The 20,350-nt window shown below is 34.3% G+C and overlaps 1 protein-coding gene across 1 annotated transcript; it reads right to left on the reverse strand.

The window, feature by feature from the left end:
* Positions 1–19: 19 nt before the first annotated feature.
* On the reverse strand, positions 20–819 carry LOC18049087 (TMV resistance protein N). Its single transcript, XM_006441677.2, has 2 exons — positions 329–819; positions 20–35 (listed from the first exon to the last, which is right to left on the reverse strand). Exons 1-2 carry the CDS (start codon positions 817–819, stop codon positions 20–22), a joined length of 507 nt encoding a protein of 168 aa, XP_006441740.2.
* Between the last annotated feature and the right edge of the window lie 19,531 nt (positions 820–20,350).

The following is a 20,350-nucleotide window of genomic DNA, read 5'->3' on the forward strand; positions in this document are numbered from 1 at the left end:
ACAACAAAGATCAGTATGGTTAAATTACAGTTAGCCTGAATGCGGTATTAATAAATTTAGTAATAGAAAAAACCCAAAATATGCAATATTCGTTGGAAAAAATTGAAGTAATGTAAGATGTTGTTACATATGGCTAATCTTTAGGTGCGTTCATGTAAATATCTGCATCCATTTGTACCACTTTTGTTTGCAAATATTCGTATGTGGAGATATTGTTTCAATTAGTGCACATCATATCATACAGGTATTGAATGAAAGTTGTTTAACTGACAACAGGATGCTGATTAAAGCTATTTAAAATGATATACATAATAATAAGAATGGGTACCTGTACTCTTTCAATTCCCAGCCAGAAATATTAGCCACCTCTTTCAAAGCATCTCTCCAATTTTTCACTTTTTCTAGATTCTCCTTAAAAGCTTCTTCATGTTTAGAAAAAGCTTCTCGAAAACTTCCCATTTGTTTCCTTACCACAGTGGGTTCAACATCATAGAAAACTGGAAAAACCATTTGTTGATGATCGTTTTTGTTCTTGCATTGAACAATCTTAACAAGTTCATCCAAGTACCAAGTGGAGGAAGCATAGTTTTGAGAGAAAACAATAATTGAAATTCTAGAATCTTCAATTGCCTTAAGAAGTCCAGGTGAAATGGATGCTCCTCTCTCAAGTTCTTTGTCATCCTTGAATAAATAAATTCCTTTTCCATTCAAAGCAGCATAGAGATGACTTATGAAGCTTTTACGGGTGTCTGCTCCTCTAAAGCTTAAGAAGGCATCATATGGCCAATGAGACACATTTTGTATGCTCGATGAAGCCATCACAATATTAATTTGTTCTGAAAATTTTGAAAAAAAAGCAAGAAATGATTGCCTAGGAACAATACTATGTAAACAACAGAATTCATCTAGAGTTATGGATTATCTCAAAGTGTCAAAGTCGTATACACTAGCGTAGGGAGTGTGTGGTGCACTACATTATATCGCAGTACTATGTTTTAGTGTAGTATGTACAATAGTGTTTATTGAAATATTTTATACTAATATTATTATCAAAATTTATTATTTGACAAATAAAATTTAAAAATTTATTAATAAATAATACTTAATTATATTGCTTGAGCTTTATTGCGTAGCAATATTACATTAACCTTTAAAACAGTGCCATATTTAGTGCGGTATATGCGTGATCTTGTTTATCTAAATTTTTTTATAATATTATTTTATTAAATTTATTGGTTAAATTCATTATTAAAATAAAAAATTCATTAATGAAGTAGTACTATTTCTATTTAAGTAAATTATAAATGTGTTAGGTAATAAAATAATTGATTAAAATTATTTTTACATAATAAAAGTAAAATAATAAAAATGATTTTATATCATAAAAGTAAAAAAGTACGCAATTATTTATATTAAATTCATATTATATGGATTTATTTATATTTAATTTTATTATTTGATTTAAATATCTTATTTAAATTTAGGTAAAATGACACTTAGATGGCATATTTTGAATAAGAAACACTAAAATCCTCTTTTGACTATGATACCATTTAGCTCTAATAACTCAAAAAAATTAATTTCAATGTTTTATAATTAATATAAATATGATATTAAATAAATGTAACAATATCTATTAGAAACATTTGTAATAAATAGAATTATAATATTAAATCCCAAAATTTTTTCAAGTGTCGATTGGAGAGTGCGTACACCGATCTCTACTTGAGAAAATCTTGATTAAAGCCTCTTAGAGAAGGCAAAGAGATTGTGCCAAATTAACATTAAAAGATTTCTTTCAATTTACAGCTTGTACAAAATTAACATTAAAAAAATTCTTTCAATTTTATCATTATTTATTTGTTTTTAAACATCAAGATATGCAAATTAATTATGAAAGTAAAAGAGAGAGATGTATGAGATAGAACTTACAGCTTTTGAGTGTATTGCAGAAAGCCATTTAAATGAACTCCAATGAAGTATTTGATTCAAAGAATTTAAATATTTAATCATGCAAATATATTCTTTTGGAAAAAAAAATAAAGCAATCAGCTAGTGTATGTATTTCCAAAAGCAAGTCTTGGTCAAAAAGTGACTTTCTTAATAATTAATAGACATTTGTCACTGTTTACTCACATGCTGGAGTTACCATAAAACTTCCTGGAAGCTTCGAGGAAACTGAGCGAAGATTGTCTGGCTTTTCAATTGATGACGCGTCCAAGCCACTCTGCCCATTAGCCACGTTGGATTTCATTAAAATGGAATGGAATCCAACGGTTGACATCAATAATTGATAAAAATAGTTAAATTGCCGCAATCTATAGGAATGGTAAATCTTTTATTAGAAACCTTTTATTAGTAAAATTTCATCTGAGTCTTTAGGAGATGTTGGATCAATTTAATAATTTGTAGTTTTACGATAATTGTCATAAACTGTGTTGTATAAATAATCATTTGTAAAGGTAATTAATTAAACGTTTGATAAATTTACTTTTAAAAGTTCTGCAAATTTTAAAAATAATCGTATGTGTTTGATAAATTTTATTTTAAAATTGTGTTTGGTGTTTCATCCAAACACCAAGTAGAAAAAGAGCAGTTCTTTTAGAGAAAAATAATCGAAATTCTTCTTCAATTGCTTTAAAAATTTTCTGGGAAAATGGATCCTCCTTTCGCAAGTCTTGGTCCAAAAGCGACTGGTTACTCACACGATGAAGGTCGCATCAAACTTCCTGGAAGCTTCAAGGAATCTGAACGAAAATTATCTGGTGTTTCAATTGATTACGAGTCTTCTCCACTCTACCCATTAGCCATGTTGAAACCATTGTATTCAACTAAAATGGAATGGAATCCAACGGTTGATATCAATATTTAATTAAATATCAAGATACGGTTGATAAATCATTTTACCTGAATTTCCAATTAAGTTTGTTTCAAAGAACTCAATGCAAGGATTTTTATGCGTTCTAAGTAATTTGTCAAACAACAAACAAGTTTAGTCTAAAATGTGTGCCGACAGTAATGACGAAGAATGATTTTGGTCTTTAGTGGAGAAAGACATGGTCTATCTGATGTTGACAAAAGCTAGCTTTAATAATCTACACACCAAAAGCAATGATTTCTTTATGTATTTTATTAAGGGCATCTTCAAATGTAATTGCATTTTTTAGGGAAAAATGAGTAAAATATTTTTTGGAATAATTCCACTACAATCTTTCATTTTTTTTTAATTATAGTATTTTCTCATTAAAATAAATAAAGATTGGAAAGTAAAGGTTGAAGGCTTGAAATTTTTCTTTGAAGTTGCTTAAACCTTGGGAAGAAGGCCGTCCATTTCCCTTAGAAATAATTGGTTTTAGGCATCTTTTGGTTACAAGCCTCACAAGTTGTAAGTTATTTTTCAGATTTTTTATACAAAGAATTGGTCGAGGAGAGTCAAACTCAGATAAAACTTGTTAATGTAGTCCACGTCAGCCGCTTGAGCATCTGAATTTCCCGCCCAAACAAAAACTAATAAACATAACGAATTTGAATCATCATTCAACAATGACATAGCAACTTGTGAGGCTTGTATTTTGATCATTTCTGTATTTGTCAATGCATTATTCATCTACGACCAGGCTCTAAAAACAAGTAAATGCTACAGTTGTATGCAATTGATGAATATAGATAAGCAAATCTAAAATTTTTTGATAATATTACTTATTAAGATTACAAATCCATCCGCAAGGCAGCTGTAAATAATCATATAGCCTGACGTCTGAACTTTTTACATGATTAATAAAGGATAAGAGCATATTCAGAAATTAATTTCTACTTAAATGTGTTGTAGTCATGCAAAATAGAGAAACCTTATTATAGTGAATCTGTGTGTGTGTATGGCACTGTGGCAGAAGTAAACAAATAATAAAAGCATGATAGCATAAAGAATTAAAGATCATGATATGTGCATATTAGATTATTATAGAACGAACCTGCTCTCAAAACTGATGAGTGACTGAGCAGGAAGAAAAGGCCACCTAGGATGTGAATTTGCTGTTATTTGATTTGACTTTTCGGCATGGTTTTTGCCGTTTGAATCAGCCTATGGCGGCCAAGTGAGCAAGCTGATGCTGCTGTCGTAGATAGCTTGCTGCCCTTATTTACATTCATCTTCCATATTACAGTAGAACAACATTGAAAGGAATGCACATAGAAGTAATACGGTATTTCTTGTTTTAAAGGGAGAAATTTACACTCGTCCACTTGTTTGTTTTGTCTTTTTCAAAAATACACAAACACTTTTTTTTTCAGCGCGCCATCTTAAGTTTGCTTTTTGTTGCATTCGTCCACTTCCGTCTAATTTCCGTTAGTGGATTTAACAGAATGTTAACAAAATGACCTTTTTACCCCTCAAAATTACAATTTAACCCAAAATAAATAGAAATTGGAGATAAATTAAATGGATTTAATTTTTTTAAAAGGTGAATGCTAGAAATTGAAGGAAAATAGTGTTTGTTGCTTGCTAAATTTAGAAAATTTATATTTATTTTTTTGAAAGAGAAAAAATAACTAAGTAGTTCAGGAGATCTATTCCTCCAACTTCCCCTATGTGACTCAGTATTCCGATGGTAAAGTGAAACTATCGTTCAGGAGATCTACCTCATCCAGATTTTCTGATAAAGCGTCGTGCTCAAGCAATCCTTCATTAGAAAGGAAATTTACAAAAATACCCTCTGTTATAAATCTCCCTTTTCAGTCCATAAAAAGTCAACCTAGGTTTTCTACTTCATATATACCTAGTACCTCCATTCGATCAGTTGATTACACCACTAGTGTTCCTCATCCGATCTACACTAGTAATCAACATGTACAAAGTCAGGAAGAGAAGGAACCTTCTCCTCCAACTTCCCCTACATTTTCTGCTGTTACAGAAAATGTCATTAATGTCATTGAAAAAGAATTTGAATTAGATAAAACTTTTCTGCATAATGATTTTTATTATGATTTAAACAAAGAAAAAAGACTTTGGTTTTTCAAACACTTTTTAAACCAAAGAAAAGAAATCCAACAAACTTACTATGAATTTGTGAATTTTCATAAAATTCATATATTGTTTTTTGATTGGTTTGAGATATATTCTTCTGATAACAACATCTCTTATCCTTTTAAAGAGTCAAACCCTATTACTATTAGGAAGAAAGTTCCTGAATGGAAACTTCTTGATAGTGATAGAACTATAGAGTCTGAACACCCACCTCTTCGGAGTGTAACCGTTGATCACGGTGAACCTCCTGTCCAAATTCGAGCTTCACCTTACAAAATTCCAAAACCAAATGATTCTGAGGCAAATTTAAGTAGTATTATCCAACAGAATAATTTCTGTAATACTAACTTAAATACAATCGGAAAGCAGTTGACTAGGATAGAAAACCAAATCCAGAAGTCAACCATTACTGTTCCATCAATTTCTCCTATTCCAACAAAATCGGATTCTGACAAAAAGCTTAAGGAACCTATTTTCAAACCCTTTCAGGTTTCGAAAACTAGCCAAAAGCTTGTTCAAGAGTCAAAATCAGATTTTGCTAAAGCCATTAGAGAACAATTAGATATGATAGAAGCTGCTTCTTCCTCATCTAGCAAAGTTCAGATAGCCCCTGATACTCCTCAATCTAGCAAGATTGGAGTATTAGAACAAGACCAAATGTCTATAGCCTCTTCTGATATAGAAGCCTTCAAAGAAGAACCTTCTACTCCTAAAGCCAACAAAATTCATTGGGAATTAGCCCTTCCCACTGTCAAGACTCCACCGGATCTAGCAATAGATAATAGACCAAGTGCATTAAATCAATCCCGATATAATGCATCTTCAGTCTATGAGTGGAATATTGACGGTATGTCCGAATACAATATCCTAGGATTGTTGCAACAAATGACAATGGCAGCCAATGCCTATAAAACCCAAGCAGGAACTTCTGATCGTGCTATATCAGAAATCCTCATTGTCGGTTTTACTGGTCAATTAAAAGGTTGGTGGGATCATCTTCTCACTAATCAGCAACAATTAGACATTCTAAATTCCATTCAAGTTGATGAAAATGGAGTCCCTATTCTTGATGAGTTCAACAATCCAATCCAGGATGCTGTTGCTACTCTAATTTTAACCATTTCCCTCCATTTCATTGGTGACCCTTCACACCTTCGTGATAAAAACGCTGAGTTACTACACAATTTAAGATGTAGGAAACTTAGTGAATTTCAAAGCTATAAAACCTCATTTTTTACCAGACTATTTCTAAGAGATGATGCAAATCATATAACTTCGAAAGCAAAATTTCTTGCTGGATTACCTACCCTTCTAGGTGAAAAAGTAAGAAATTCCATCAAAGCCCTTTATGATAATCGTATTCCTTATGACGAGCTTACCTACGGTGAACTTGTCAGTTTCGTCAATAAAGAAGGTTTAAAGATTTGTCAAGATTTGAAATTACAGAAACGTCTTAAGTGGGAACTTAAAAAGTCTAAACAAGAGTTAGGCGGTTTCTGTAAACAATTCAATTATGACCCCTTTAAAACTTCTTATTCCAAAGATTGTAATAGCGAGTGTTCGACTAAACCCCGCAGGAAACATTACAAATCAAAAATTTTTAGGAAACCCTTTCGTAATTTTAGAGAACTTCCTTATAAGAAACCTTCGAGGCCTTATAAGAAACCCAAATTATCTAAAAGAAAAGAGTTTAGAGCCAAGCCAAAGACCCCTTTCAATTACAAAGAAGCTATATGTCATAAATGTGGCATGAAAGGTCATACTGCAAATTATTGCAGGATGAGCAAAACGTTTCATGAACTTGACCTCGATGAAGAGATCCTCTCCAAAATAGCCCCCCTTCTTGTCGAATCTTCTGATTCCGAATCTTCCATGTCGGGAGACAGTGATCCATATCAAGTTGATGAGCTTTTTGACTCAGATGACTCTGTATCTAGCAGTAGTGAATCTGAATCTGATTCATATTCAAAGAAAATCAATGTTTTGACTAAAGACCAAGAAACTTTTCTTGAACTTGTAAAGCATATTTCTGATCCAAATCTTCAAAAAGAATATCTTGATAAACTTTTGAAAACTTTGGATTTTAATAAAGCCGAGACTTCTAAAGTCCCAGTTGTTAAAAAGAATTCTTATGATCTTACTCAAATTTTGGATAAAAAGAAAATAAAAAAGACGGTTCCTAATATCCAAGATCTTCAGAAAGAGATAAAAGAAATCAAATGTGAAATCAGAGATTTAAAAGAAAAACAAAAAAGTGATTCTGATACTATCCAACTTCTTTTACAAAAACATTTGCAGGATAATTCAGACAATGAATCTAATCCTGATGATGGTGATGATATTAAAGTAGAAAACATTGAGTCTGTACCCAATGATTTCCTATTTGTTTTAAAGCAAATCACCACAAGAAAGTATTTGATTAAAGTCACTTTAATCTTTTCTGATGATTTTGCAATGGACGCCATTGCCCTTTTTGATACTGGCGCGGATTTAAATTGCATTAGAGAAGACATCGTCCCCAAAAGATTTCATGAAAAGACAAAAGAAAGACTTTCTGCCGCTAATAATTCAAAACTGAATGTCAGTTCCAAGGTTGAAGCCTCAATCCATAATAATGGTTTTGATTTTAAAACTTCTTTTGTCCTCACAAATGATATTCATCATGCCATCATTTTGGGAACTCCTTTTATAAATCTTATAACTCCATATACTGTCAATTACGATAGTATATCCTTCAAAGCAAAAAATATAAACCTTGTTTTCCCTTTTATTGAAAAACCTAAAACAAGGAATTTGAATATCGTTAAAGCCTGTTCTGTTTATCAAAACAGAATAAATAACCTACTTAATTCAAAACAGTGTGATCTAATGTTTTTACAAAAGGATTTAAACTTACAAAGAATTGAAAGCCAATTACAAAGAGATTTCATTAAAAGAAAGATTTCTGATTTCAAAACTCTCATTGAAAAAGAAATTTGTGCTGATCTACCTTCTGCTTTTTGGAACAGAAAACAACACATGGTAGATCTACCCTATGAAACTTCTTTTCATGAAAGACAGATCCCCACTAAAGCACGTCCAATCCAGATGAACATGGAATTGGAACAACATTGCAAAAATGAAATCAAGGATTTAGAGTCAAAAGGACTCATTGTTAAGTCAAGATCCCCATGGTCTTGTACCGCTTTTTATGTTAATAAAAATTCTGAAATTGAAAGAGGTACTCCTAGATTAGTTATAAACTACAAACCTCTTAATAATGCCCTAAAATGGATTAGGTATCCAATACCTAATAAAAAGGATTTACTTCAAAAACTATGTTCTGCTCTTATTTTTTCAAAATTCGACATGAAATCTGGTTTTTGGCAAATTCAAATTCATCCTAAAGATCGTTACAAAACTGCTTTTACTGTTCCATTTGGACAGTATGAGTGGACTGTTATGCCCTTTGGTTTAAAGAATGCACCCTCAGAATTTCAAAGAATTATGAATGATATTTATAATCCTTATTCTGATTTTTGCATTGTTTACATTGACGATGTGTTGATATTTTCAAATACAATCGATCATTTTCAAACATTTAAAGACTTTTTATTTTGCTACCAGAAAGGCTGGATTGGCAATCTCTAGCTCTAAAGTTTCTTTATTTCAAACAAAAGTCAGATTCCTTGGTCATCATATTTCTAAAGGAACAATCACTCCAATTGAGCGATCCCTTTTGTTTGCAGATAAATTCCCTGATAAAATTCTTGACAAAACCCAATTACAAAGATTTCTTGGAAGTTTAAATTATGTTCTTGATTTCTGTCCTAACATTAATAGGATGTCTAAACCCTTGCATGATAGATTAAAGAAAAAACCTGTTCCTTGGACAGATGAACATACCAAGGTTGTAAAGCTTATAAAAAATTCTGCTAAAACCATCCCATGTTTATATCTTGCTAATCCTACATTACCTAAAATTGTTGAAACTGATGCATCTGATTTAGGTTATGGAGGCATATTAAAGCAAAAAGAAAATGATAAAGAGCAGATAGTACAATATGTTTCTGCACATTAGAATGATTGCCAGAAAAATTATTCTACTATCAAAAAAGAAATCCTTTCCATTGTTTTATGCATTACAAAATTTCAAAGTGATTTATTAAATCAAAAATTTCTACTTAGAATTGATTGCAAAGCTGCAAAACATGTTTTGGAAAAAGATGTTCAAAATATTACATCAAAACAGATTTTTGCACGATGGCAAGCCATTTTAAGTGTTTTTGATTTTGATATTGAATATATTAAAGGTGATACAAATTTTATTCCTGATTTTCTAACTTGGGAATTTCTTCAAAACAGATAATGCCGCCGAAGAAGAAAGACAAAGGTAAAGCTGTTCTTAAAGACTCTGAATCTAGAGCAACCTCTAAAGAACCCCAAGTTACCCCTTCTAAAGACAAATTACTTTCCTCAGCCATGCCTATTAAATCTTGGATTGAAATGGTTGAAGAACATGGTACCCATTACAAAACCACTTCTTCTGATGACCAAGTAAAAAAATGGATGAGTTCCATTACAAGGTCCCCTGAGCTTATGCTCGCCTTACAAAACCTTTCCCAAAGCCAGATTTTCTCAAAAGAAGAAAAAGAAAACTATATCTCCAAAGAAATATCAAAACCCTCTTCTCAAAAAGTGATTGTTTCTGGTGAAAGCTCTTCTTCCCAAATTGTGCTTTCCCAACCATCACCTTCAAAGAAAACCTCTGATTGGTTTGATAAAACCCATTTTCAAAATATTTTTTCTTTAGAAGATGGATTTTACCATGCTGATCCTTTTCAAGCAATTTCAAAGTTTTTCCTAAGGGCTGGTTTTTTAAACCATGAGATTTAACAAAACCCCAGTCCTACTATCAAAGCATTTTAGAAATCACTGATTCAGTTAAGTTCAAACATTTCTTTCTCAGTGAATCACATTCTGAACCAGCCTATTCCACGGCTACTATTTTAAAAGTTTTGAGCCCAAATCAATGGGGTGACCTACTCCATAATTTTAAAACTTTCCCTTTAAATTTTCAAACACGTTTACCTCATTGTCGGACTTATTCCTACTGGGATTACCAACAAGCCTGGTATAACACCTTTTTTATCCAAAATCCCAAAAAATCCCATTCTTGGTTATTTTTCTTCAACCCAAAAATAACCGTCCAAAGCCTTCCAAACTGGTTCCATCATTGGTGGAATACTTTTGGCCCAATACCACAAATTTTAACCCCGAATGCCACCCATTGTTTAAACCTCTTCAAAGTCCACTATACTCCTTCTGAATCTGAGAAAAGGTTTCCCCCCCTTTCTCTGTTTCTGTACAAATTTCTTCCTTCCGTGGGTATGGATGTGGAACCTTAGGCTTCATACCCAAGATTCCCAACTCATCCTTCAAAGAACCTTTAAAGTAAAATGGTGGTCCAAATTTGACGAACAGTCAAAATTGACTGAAAATTTGGTCCGAGATTGGCTCTCTGCCAAAGGCCTTCTTCAACCCACCATAACACATTCCAAAGCCCAACAAACCTTTTTGACCCAAAAGTCCAAAGCCCAATCACTATTGGCAGGTGCCAAAACAGAAGAAGAATACTTCAAAGCCATGGAACAGCTCCTCGCCTCCTGGTCAAAGTCATCAGTGGCTGACACCTCTGAAGACGAAGATGAAGATGAAGATGAAGAACCATTCATTTCTCTTGGAGACGAAAATGAAGATGATTGTTTTGGAATTTTTTCTCCTTTAAAGCATTGTAAATAACTATTTAGTTATTTACTTAAAAAAAAATTATTATTTGTTCTGTATATTCGGGTGGTCCTCTGGACACAAGTGAGAGCGCACATGTCTCTTCACCCGTATCGTATTTCAATTTTTGTACAAAGAATCGACTATTCAAAGATACGATCCAAATGTTACTGTGCACTTAAAGCTCCGCTACAGTGAACAGTGCAAATTCCCAGAGTTTACTGTTCACTTAAAATCCCGCTACAGTGAACAGTTTAAAGATCTTTGTATAAAAACCGAGAGGAAGACTCAGACTCCTCAGGTTTTTCATTTTCTAAGTTTAGAACTTCTCTCTCTTCTTCTCTCCCTTCTCTCTAGAATTCTCTCTCTCTCTCTCTCCGGGAATAGGAATCTGGAATCCGAAGACAAAAAGGAATTTCTCATGTCTTCAGATTAATTTCTCATTATTTTCCTTTCTTCTCTACAAAGAAAACCAACCGATGTAAGCATTTCATTCCAGTTTTATTAAAGCATATAAAGCAATTTACTTTCCGCACTTTAAATTTCAGCAATTTAAATTTCAGCAATTTAAATTTCAGCAATTTAATTTCATGTAACATTTAAATTTCCGCAATTTACATTTAAAGCATTTAAATTTCAGTCTTTTAAAGCTTTCCATGCATGCTCAGCAGACTGATCTGTATCAGATCTGCCATATAAATTGTACGTTCCTCTGAGGCAAAGAGACCAGATCTCGATCCTCAATTGTAAATCTTCTCTTCTCCCTCCATTCCTTCAGAGCACCATTTCCGGGAACCGGATCTGGTACTGTGTTTGTACCCAAGCCTTTAGATGTATGTGTTGCTAGGCTTGCTAAAGAATTTAATAAAGATTTGGTAAATTGTTTAAAATCTGACAACCGCGTTTAAAGAACTTAATTATTATTTGGTAAAGCAAAATTAAGTTGATATATCGGCTGGAAACCCGAACGTGCGGGCTATTGATCTGTTCTAAGTCAGATCTGGGTCCAAAGGCAGATACTTAATCTGCATCATTCTGGTTTAACAACGCCACGTACTAATATAAAACCTGACCAACCGCGATCCAAAGCAAATCTACTTAATCTAAAGTTGGTAACTGAATTTAAAATTTGAACAACCGCGATCCAATTTGTTTTTATCTAAAGCAATCAATAAAGAATTATTTCGAAAACACATCGATCCTTCGATCCTATTTCCTTCTGGTATCAGAGCTTGAGTTCATGAAGCATTTTGCTCATCCTGCAATAATTTGCAGTATGACCTTTCATGCCACATTTATGACATATAGCTTCTTTGTAATTGAAAGGGGTCTTTGGCTTGGCTCTAAACTCTTTCTCTTTTATTTTTTTGAAAGAGAAAAAATAAATACAAATTTTCTAAATCTAGCAAGTAACAAACACTATTTTCCTCTAAAAAATAAATACAAATTTTCTAAATTTAGCAAGCAACAAACATTATTTTCCTCCAATTTCTAGCATCCACCTTTGAAAAAAATTCAATCCATCCAATTTATCTCCAATTTCTATTTATTTTGGGTTAAATTATAATTTTGAGGGGTAAAAAAGTCATTCCGTTAAATTTGCTAACGGAAATTAGACGGAAGTGGAAGAATGCAACAAAAAACAAACTTCAGGTGGCGCAGTGGAAAAAAAAAAGTGTTTGTGTATTTTTGAAAAAGACAAAACAAACAGGTGGACGGTTGTAAATTTCTCAAAAGGAAATTATGAATTTTGTAAAGTACCTTAGCAAATTTTGCTTTTGCTAACTTTGTTACTGTTTTAATTGCATTCTATTCCACAGTCGAAATCTTTCTGCTTTTTGGCCCGACTCTAACAAGACAACCTAACTTCCAAGCTTTCAACTTTCCCCAAGCTCTCTGGCACATTTTCAAGTGTGGAGCAGTCAAAAAGATGCAACGTTCTAAGAGATCTCAAACCATTTATGGTACTTGGAAGACTCTCTAGATTTTTCCAATCTTTCAAATTCAACAAGACAAGGCCAGAAAGACGTTCAATAGATGCTCGCAACTTACAGTTCCTTCCAAATGAAGCTTCAACAGCTGCTCCCTGCTTGAAGTTATCTCTCTCTGAATTTCCAAAGGCCAGAAGATTATAGATGCTTTAGAGCACTTATGGTACTTGGAAGTTTTGCAGCCATTCAAAGTCAATGAACAAGTCCAAATAGAAGTTCAATTGATAATGGCAGTTCTTTAATACCAGTTCCATCCAAAAGAACTTCCCACAATGTCTGGAAATTTCTTCAATTTCAAGCAACCAGGAAGAACAAGTGTCTTAAGAGATTTCATAAAAATCTTGCCTAGAAGAGTTGTAAGATTTGCACAACCTTTCAAATTTAATAAAATCAGCTTCTTTGAAGCAGCAAAGATGAGTGTATCTCACGCAAACTTGTACATTCTTCGAGAATCAGATCCTCCAAATTTGGTACCCTTGTGAAGTCTGGTGTCCTTATGAGGTTCTCAGAATGCTTGAGACTCATGATTTTCAACTTGCTCAAAGGCTATAAGAAACAAAATGGCACAGCAAATACGTGCTTTTCTCAATTTGTCACATTACTTAAAATTATCAATAAGCATTTACTGAAAACTATATCGCAAAAAAGCTGATTTTATTGAGGAAATCAATAAAGTTAGTTGTTGGAATAACTAATTGATTAAATAAACACTGGGTTTGCACTGTGTTTGCGTAAAATTCTGTTAAAGACATGCATACATAAATTACTGAGTCGCTGAAAATATGAAATTAACTGCCTCAGTGACTCTTTTAGATATATTGGATCAAAACAATACAAATTGATAGTGAAGGAATCTTAAAATACCTGCTCACTGTTCACTAGGTGAGTAACCTTAGTGTTAGAAAATCAATTTTTGAGGATAAGAATGGTTACCTGTCCTTCAACTCCCAGCCAGAGATATTAGCCACCTCTTGAAAGCGTCTCTCCACTCTTGAAAGCTTCTTCATTTTTAGAAAAAGCTTCTTGAAAACTTCCTGTTTGTTTCCTTATCACAATACTTGGTAGAAAATTGGAAACATCATTTGTTGATGATCACTTGTGTTCTTCCATTCAACAATCTTAACAAGTTCATCCAAGCACCAAGTCAAAAAAGCATAGTTTCTTGAGAAAATATAACTGAAATTCTTGATTTTTCAATTGCTTCAAATAGTTCTGGTGAAATGGATTTTCCTCTGTCACATTCTGTCATTGCTGAATACAATGATTCCTTTTTTATCCAAAGCACATATAATGGTCTGTGAAATTTTTTGCAAGTGTCCTTGCCTCTGAACTCAAGAACACTTTGTATTTCAATTACAGAGAGGAGATGGGACATAAAAAAAACTCCCCGGATTGCTCATGATTCAAGCAATAACTGGATGCTCATGATTCAAGCAATTGATTCCACAACAAAGTTGCAACAAGTACCAGAAAATTGATTTTGCAATAGATAATTGTCGCTTATATAATGGTAATCACCAAAAAAAAAAAAACAGTTATGAAAGCAAACAAAATTCGATGTGGAGCCGAAAATGGAAAACCCACACTACCAGAAAATTTGCAACAAGTTCGAGCCTTGGCAACAAGAGATTAAAATTTCCTCGTAAATCGAATTATGTGAAACACTTAGTACATAAAATATGAAAAGTCAAACATAACTGAAATACAAGAGTAAGTAAACACTAAAATGTAAGAAAATAACTTACAGCTTTGAGTGCATTGTTCCACTGCAAGATGAAGTTTTACCTGAATTCAATTAAGGGTGCGTTTGGGATTGAGATTGGGCAGCTGTAGCTTAAAAGCTACAGCACTAAAGTGTTTGGTAAACATTAGCTGCTGTAGCTTTTAAGCTATGTTGATATGATTTTTCACTTGTATAATATAAAATTTATTATATCTTTAATAATTTTATCAAAATTATTATTTAAAATTTATATTTACTATATATTATTAACTTTTGTTTCATAATTACAGCTTTTTTTTCACAATAGCTGTAGCTTAAAAGCTACAGCACCTCAATCTCAAACGCACCCTAAGTTTGTTTCAAATAAATCGATAAGAGGATTTTATGCGTTCTAGTTATTAATTTCTCCTCTTTTGGTAGCTACAGCAAGTCTAGCAAAAGTGTTCACAAAAGATAATACTAAAGGATCTGTGGTCTACAGTGGTGTTTCCAATGATCATATTTTCTACAAAAAAAAAGGTAAAATAAATTAATTCAAAACGAACCTGAAGGTGACACAGACCAATTTGCCATTTGCTATCTTTGAGCTCCCAAACTCCAAGCATTGGTTTGTTTTGGCCTGTATAAGCCATGGTTGCCTGTTCCTCCTTGACAGACGCAAGCTGATGTTGCTGTTGAAGATAGCTGCTGCTCTTTCTCAGTCTCTTCCATTGTTGTAGTACTGGTGAAGAAGGGGTAGAAAATCTGAGTCTGAGTTTCATAGCTAGATCAGTTCTGCTATTCATTGCTAGCCGCCCTCATCCACATTCTTGATGCATGAATCTGAATCATTCTCTCGAACAACACTGAAAGGAATGCACATATAAGTAAAACAGTATTGCATGTTATAAAGGATATTATGAAGTTTGTAAACCACATGAGCAAGGGAGTATATCAATATCATAGTTTCGCAATTGTCCGGCATCCCTCGCTGCAATTTTTGCTGCTGCTAACCTTGTTACTGTCTCAACTGCACTCTTTTCCACAGAGTTGAAATCATTCTGCTTTTTGGCCTCCGTTGTCTGCACCCAGACCTTCACAAATTGACCATATTGATTGATTGCTTTTGCTTGGGAAATCATAGAGTTGATGCAACACACCAGGTGGGATGCACTTTCCTTCTTGGGCATATTATCGAACATGTCCTAGGCATGAGAATGGCCTGCAAATTCCATATAATCATTCCTTTTTCTATTTTTGTTTGTTCTGAAGCTAAGTCAAGCTGAGATCGATCATATTCATATTTTTTATTCTTCTTAAAATCCTCAACATTTGCCCCCCAAGCATTATAGCCTCAATCCCTAGTTTCAACTATTTAAACCCGTAAAAATTCTCTGAAAATCATAGAAGTACATTTAATTATAGGTATATTATTCAAATCCTACACCTACATCCATGGCCAATAATGGCTTGAAGAGATATTATTAATGGAGGATTTTATGTTAAAATCACAGAGGAAATGACAAGGAAGAGAGTAACCTCAGTAACACTTTTTTAACTCTTCAAACGGACACATTAAAGACTGCCAATAAATCAGCCCGCGTTTATATATAGATGCTGCTAACCACGGTGAACAAACTTGGACACCCATCTAGACAGAATGCCACGTCACTACCCCATTATTTGAGATGCCTGCTTACTGATAAATTCAGAGAATAATAAATTGCCTTTCCCCATTATTTGAGTTCGTCTTTGACTCTTTGAGGTTGTGGTTCCTCATCATCACAGCAGCCATTCCACTGGCTTCTATTCCAAAACCACATTTAGTTTATTTATATTAATACTATATTTATATTTTATTTTTAAAATATAATATCAAATTTGGGTTACTGTAGTCAAGAGCATAATAATAATAAAATTTTTTTACCGTTCTAATGGAGGCATATTAAATTTGGACTCTTTGAGGTTGTGCGTTTTATTTTTAAAATATATTAATACTATTCCAAAACCACTGGCTTTTTTTTACCGTTCTAATGGAGAATAATAATATATTAAATAAAATATATTTTATTTAGTGAATTTTAAAATAAAAACTATCCAGATGCGAGTTCTGGATTTCCGGGTTCAGGTAAATGTGAAACCGGAATCAGATATGCACGGGTTCAAAATACAACTTTCGGATCTGCATTATTTTAGCATTGAACCCAGTCCGGATCATCCGGGTTTATCCGGGTTTTGGTTAAGTTGCCATCCCTAAACCCAATGATGAAGCTTTGGACGTGTTCTTCATCATTAAGGCTGAAGCTAATTATTTGACTGACTTTTTCATCATCCCGGCTGCCGCTTTCACTGGTCTCTGCCCTGTCATATTCATCAATGAGGCTTCTCTCAAACAGCGTTTTTGATCCTGAAGAATCGTGATTGAAGTCGTTCAAATTCCAAACAGGAGTTGTTTTGTTGAACTTCTCCACTTGAATCTCATATCCTGGATGGAAACCACACCTCTTCACCTCCAATCCCGACGAAGATTCAAATGACAACACCCCATTATTCATTCCAAACAAATGTACATTGGGCTCATAGTGTAGCCAAAAATGTTCTGACACAGCCTGACCGAATTGCTTTCTGAACATAGGAGTAGAAATCCAAGTATCACCGCCATCACATTTGATTTTGCAGTCCAGCTTATGAAGATGACTAAACCACTCTAGATAAGGAGGTGAATGCTTATGGACTTGAAAAACACAGTACATAGCATATCCCACAAGCTTAGTGTTCTTATACGTCTTTGAAGACCAGCTTATTCTTAGTGAAGAACCCTCATCATTACGATGCTCGAACCACTCTGGGATTTTACTTCCAGGAACAACAATGCTACAATATTTGTGATAATCTGACATATCCTGCAACCCCGAAAAAATAAATAAATAATATAAAAGCCATACCATTGCATAATTTTTAATTTAGGCATAATATTAGCACTGGTGAGAGATAGTGAGAGACTGACTTCATACTGTTCCATGTGCTCTTTCAGCAGTGAAAGCGCCAAATCATTGTTGCCAAGCAGTTTCACGCAGTCCATACATTGAATTTCAAAGTCCTTTAGCTTGTTTAATTCTAATGGATCTGATACTGTCTCCAATGAAGCACAACTATTTACACCAGCGATTCTCATTCTGGCTGGAAGTGGAGGCAGAGATTGAAGCTTCTTGCAACCATTCAAATCTAGGCTTTCAAGCTCAGAAAGATGGCTAATGCTTGCTGGCAGAGAAACAAAACTGTTGTTACTCAAACATAGAACTTTCAACGAGCGTAAGTTTCCAATATCATTTGGGATTGATCCTTCCCCTAGATTACAGTCACTGATATCCAATTTTGTTAAAGAACACAAACTGGACAGAGAAGGCGGCAAACTCAAAGCCACCGGATCTGAACTCCTTCGCATCAAATTGATCAGGAAGCGCAGAAACCATGACTTAGATGATGGTGATCCTTTGCACCCTCCACAAGATAGTTCTTTGAGATTCTTCATAAAAAAAATCAACGATGGAGGTTGCCTTATAGCTATTTTGGATGCTCGTAGAAGCCATTGTCTATTAATTTGTTCCAGAAAATTTAAAATAACTCACGTGAAATCCTGGGATCAATATGATGGGATTCGGTTGAATTTTTTGTATACGGTTTGCTATAACTTTTGAAAGGAGCATGCGTCGCGTCTTACGTCATTCATTGTTGTGTTGGTTACCTTATACCACAAGTAATTTCCGAGAAATTTCTTGCTTTGGACAAAAATAAATAATTCAAAAATAATAATAATCACGATGACTTTTTAATTTGACAAATATTACCTGTCAACAGCTTTTCCTTCATCTTCTTCGTATGCCCTGAAAGATTTTACCAAACACACCATATGGCTCTTTCCGATCAATTGGCAAACGCGCCTGAAGATATCTCGACAGAGAGATTACGATCTTGGCTTTATCGTTCTTTTTGGCTGGAGATGACAAGAATAATCGGAGGGACAACCGGTTATGCTGAAGATGATGAAAATCCCAATTGTACTGAAAAAGATGAAATCAGAAAGGCATCTATTTCCGACCTCCAACCCAAAACTGTTCGTATAGGGTTTCCGTCACGGTGGCTGGAGAAGTTGATTGATCGTCCAACTAGGGCAGAGAATTTGGCGTAAGTATCTCGTCGATTTGAAGAATTCAAGAAACGGGTCTTCACACGCAGCTAATGTTAAGGAATCTTCATATCAAAATTTCCCTGCGCTGTCGAGGATGGACAGGGAGACGGTCTCTGATTCCTGTCATGCTCAAGATGAAAAAATCAGAACGGCACCTATTAATCCCATCTCCGACTTCCAGGACCCAGCTGGTCGAGCTAGCATAGAGCAAGTGGTAATACTTTCTTTGTCATTAAGATCAGCCCATGTTTCGCGAATTTGGTATGATTGGGAGAGTCCGTCTTTATGTGGAATTAACCTTCCAACTGAACCTCGGGCAGATGTCCGTACTGAACGTCTTGAGTTAGCGTTGGATAAACCGCTGGCCGTCAAATGGAAGAATTCAAGAAAGTGGCCTGATACGCTGCCTCAAGTGGAAAAACTTTTGGCACAGATTAATGGTTGGCCTGATCTGAAGCCATATAACATGTTTGGAACAACTGCTTTTAGAAGTCAGCCGCATTGGGGAGACAATGGTGGTGAGAAAGAACATTGAAACGGATGCATATGGAAGTAATACAGTTTGCATGTTAAAAAGGAAATTATGAATTTTGTAAAGTACTTGAGCAAATGGCATATGATGCATATAACAAAGTCGCCTTTGTTCTCCCAACAAATGCGACTTCCTTGCGACTCGAACTGGGGAGCAAACCCAGTCAAGCCATTTAAGGAGACTCCATTGCCAGTAGAGCCAACACTTTATTGGTTCGAGCGGGGACTTCTAGTCTGGGTTGTGGTACAGGCTTAAAGGTGCCTCCCACAGTTGGGGCCCTCCTCAGGATACCTCGTGGTCAAAAACTAAAAAAAAAAAAAAAAAAAAGTACTTGAGCCAATGGCATCCCTGAAGCAATTTTTGCATTTTCTAGCTTTGTCACTGTCTTAAATGCATTCTGCTCCATAGAGTACGCCTCTGTTCTGTGCACATAAATCTTCTCTTCAAGCAAAACTGCCGTAATATCAGATTCTATAGCACCGCACGATGATTGGTTAGTGACCAATCAATACCCTTGATCTTGAACAAGCGCAAATATTTCAGGTCGAAGAAAAGAAGTAAGATTAATCAGAGCAATCAATCAAGAACAGAGCACAAACTAGAAAAATTGAAGAACAAGAAGAGAGTTTCATGCTCTTTCTTTCCTAAAGAAATCAACCGACAATCTTTAAAACCATACCTCATTTGCTTCCTAAATCACAGTACTTACAGAGTCATCAAGCCTAGAAAGATTGCCTAACGCTCAGCTAACAAACCCAGAAAAGTCAACCAACACTTTTTCTAACCAATTCTTTTGACCAAGACAGCAACGCCAATAACAGCTTTTCCCGCTAAATACAGATGTCTCAGTTTAAGCAAATGCACGCCTGACAACTTTCGAGTTATTACGAGCTAACCTCAGCGAGTTTACAAATCTTATAAACACACCCCTCAATTTATATTATTGAATCAGACTCCATTCGCCAGTTCCTCTCTTGAGCTTGGCCTGCAATTCCATGTAATATATAACTCGAGATCGATAATCTACATATTTGTCTTTCATCCTTCCAATGCGTGGCTTTATGAGAAGATTACGGGGGTGCCAAGGCTCAACGAAAGTCGAAAAGCCCAAATTAAATAAGCACAGTAAAATTCAACAAAATTCCAA

This window comes from Citrus clementina, unplaced genomic scaffold, assembly GCF_000493195.1.
Source record: "Citrus clementina cultivar Clemenules unplaced genomic scaffold, Citrus_clementina_v1.0 scaffold_3, whole genome shotgun sequence".
Lineage (NCBI taxonomy): Eukaryota > Viridiplantae > Streptophyta > Magnoliopsida > Sapindales > Rutaceae > Citrus > Citrus x clementina.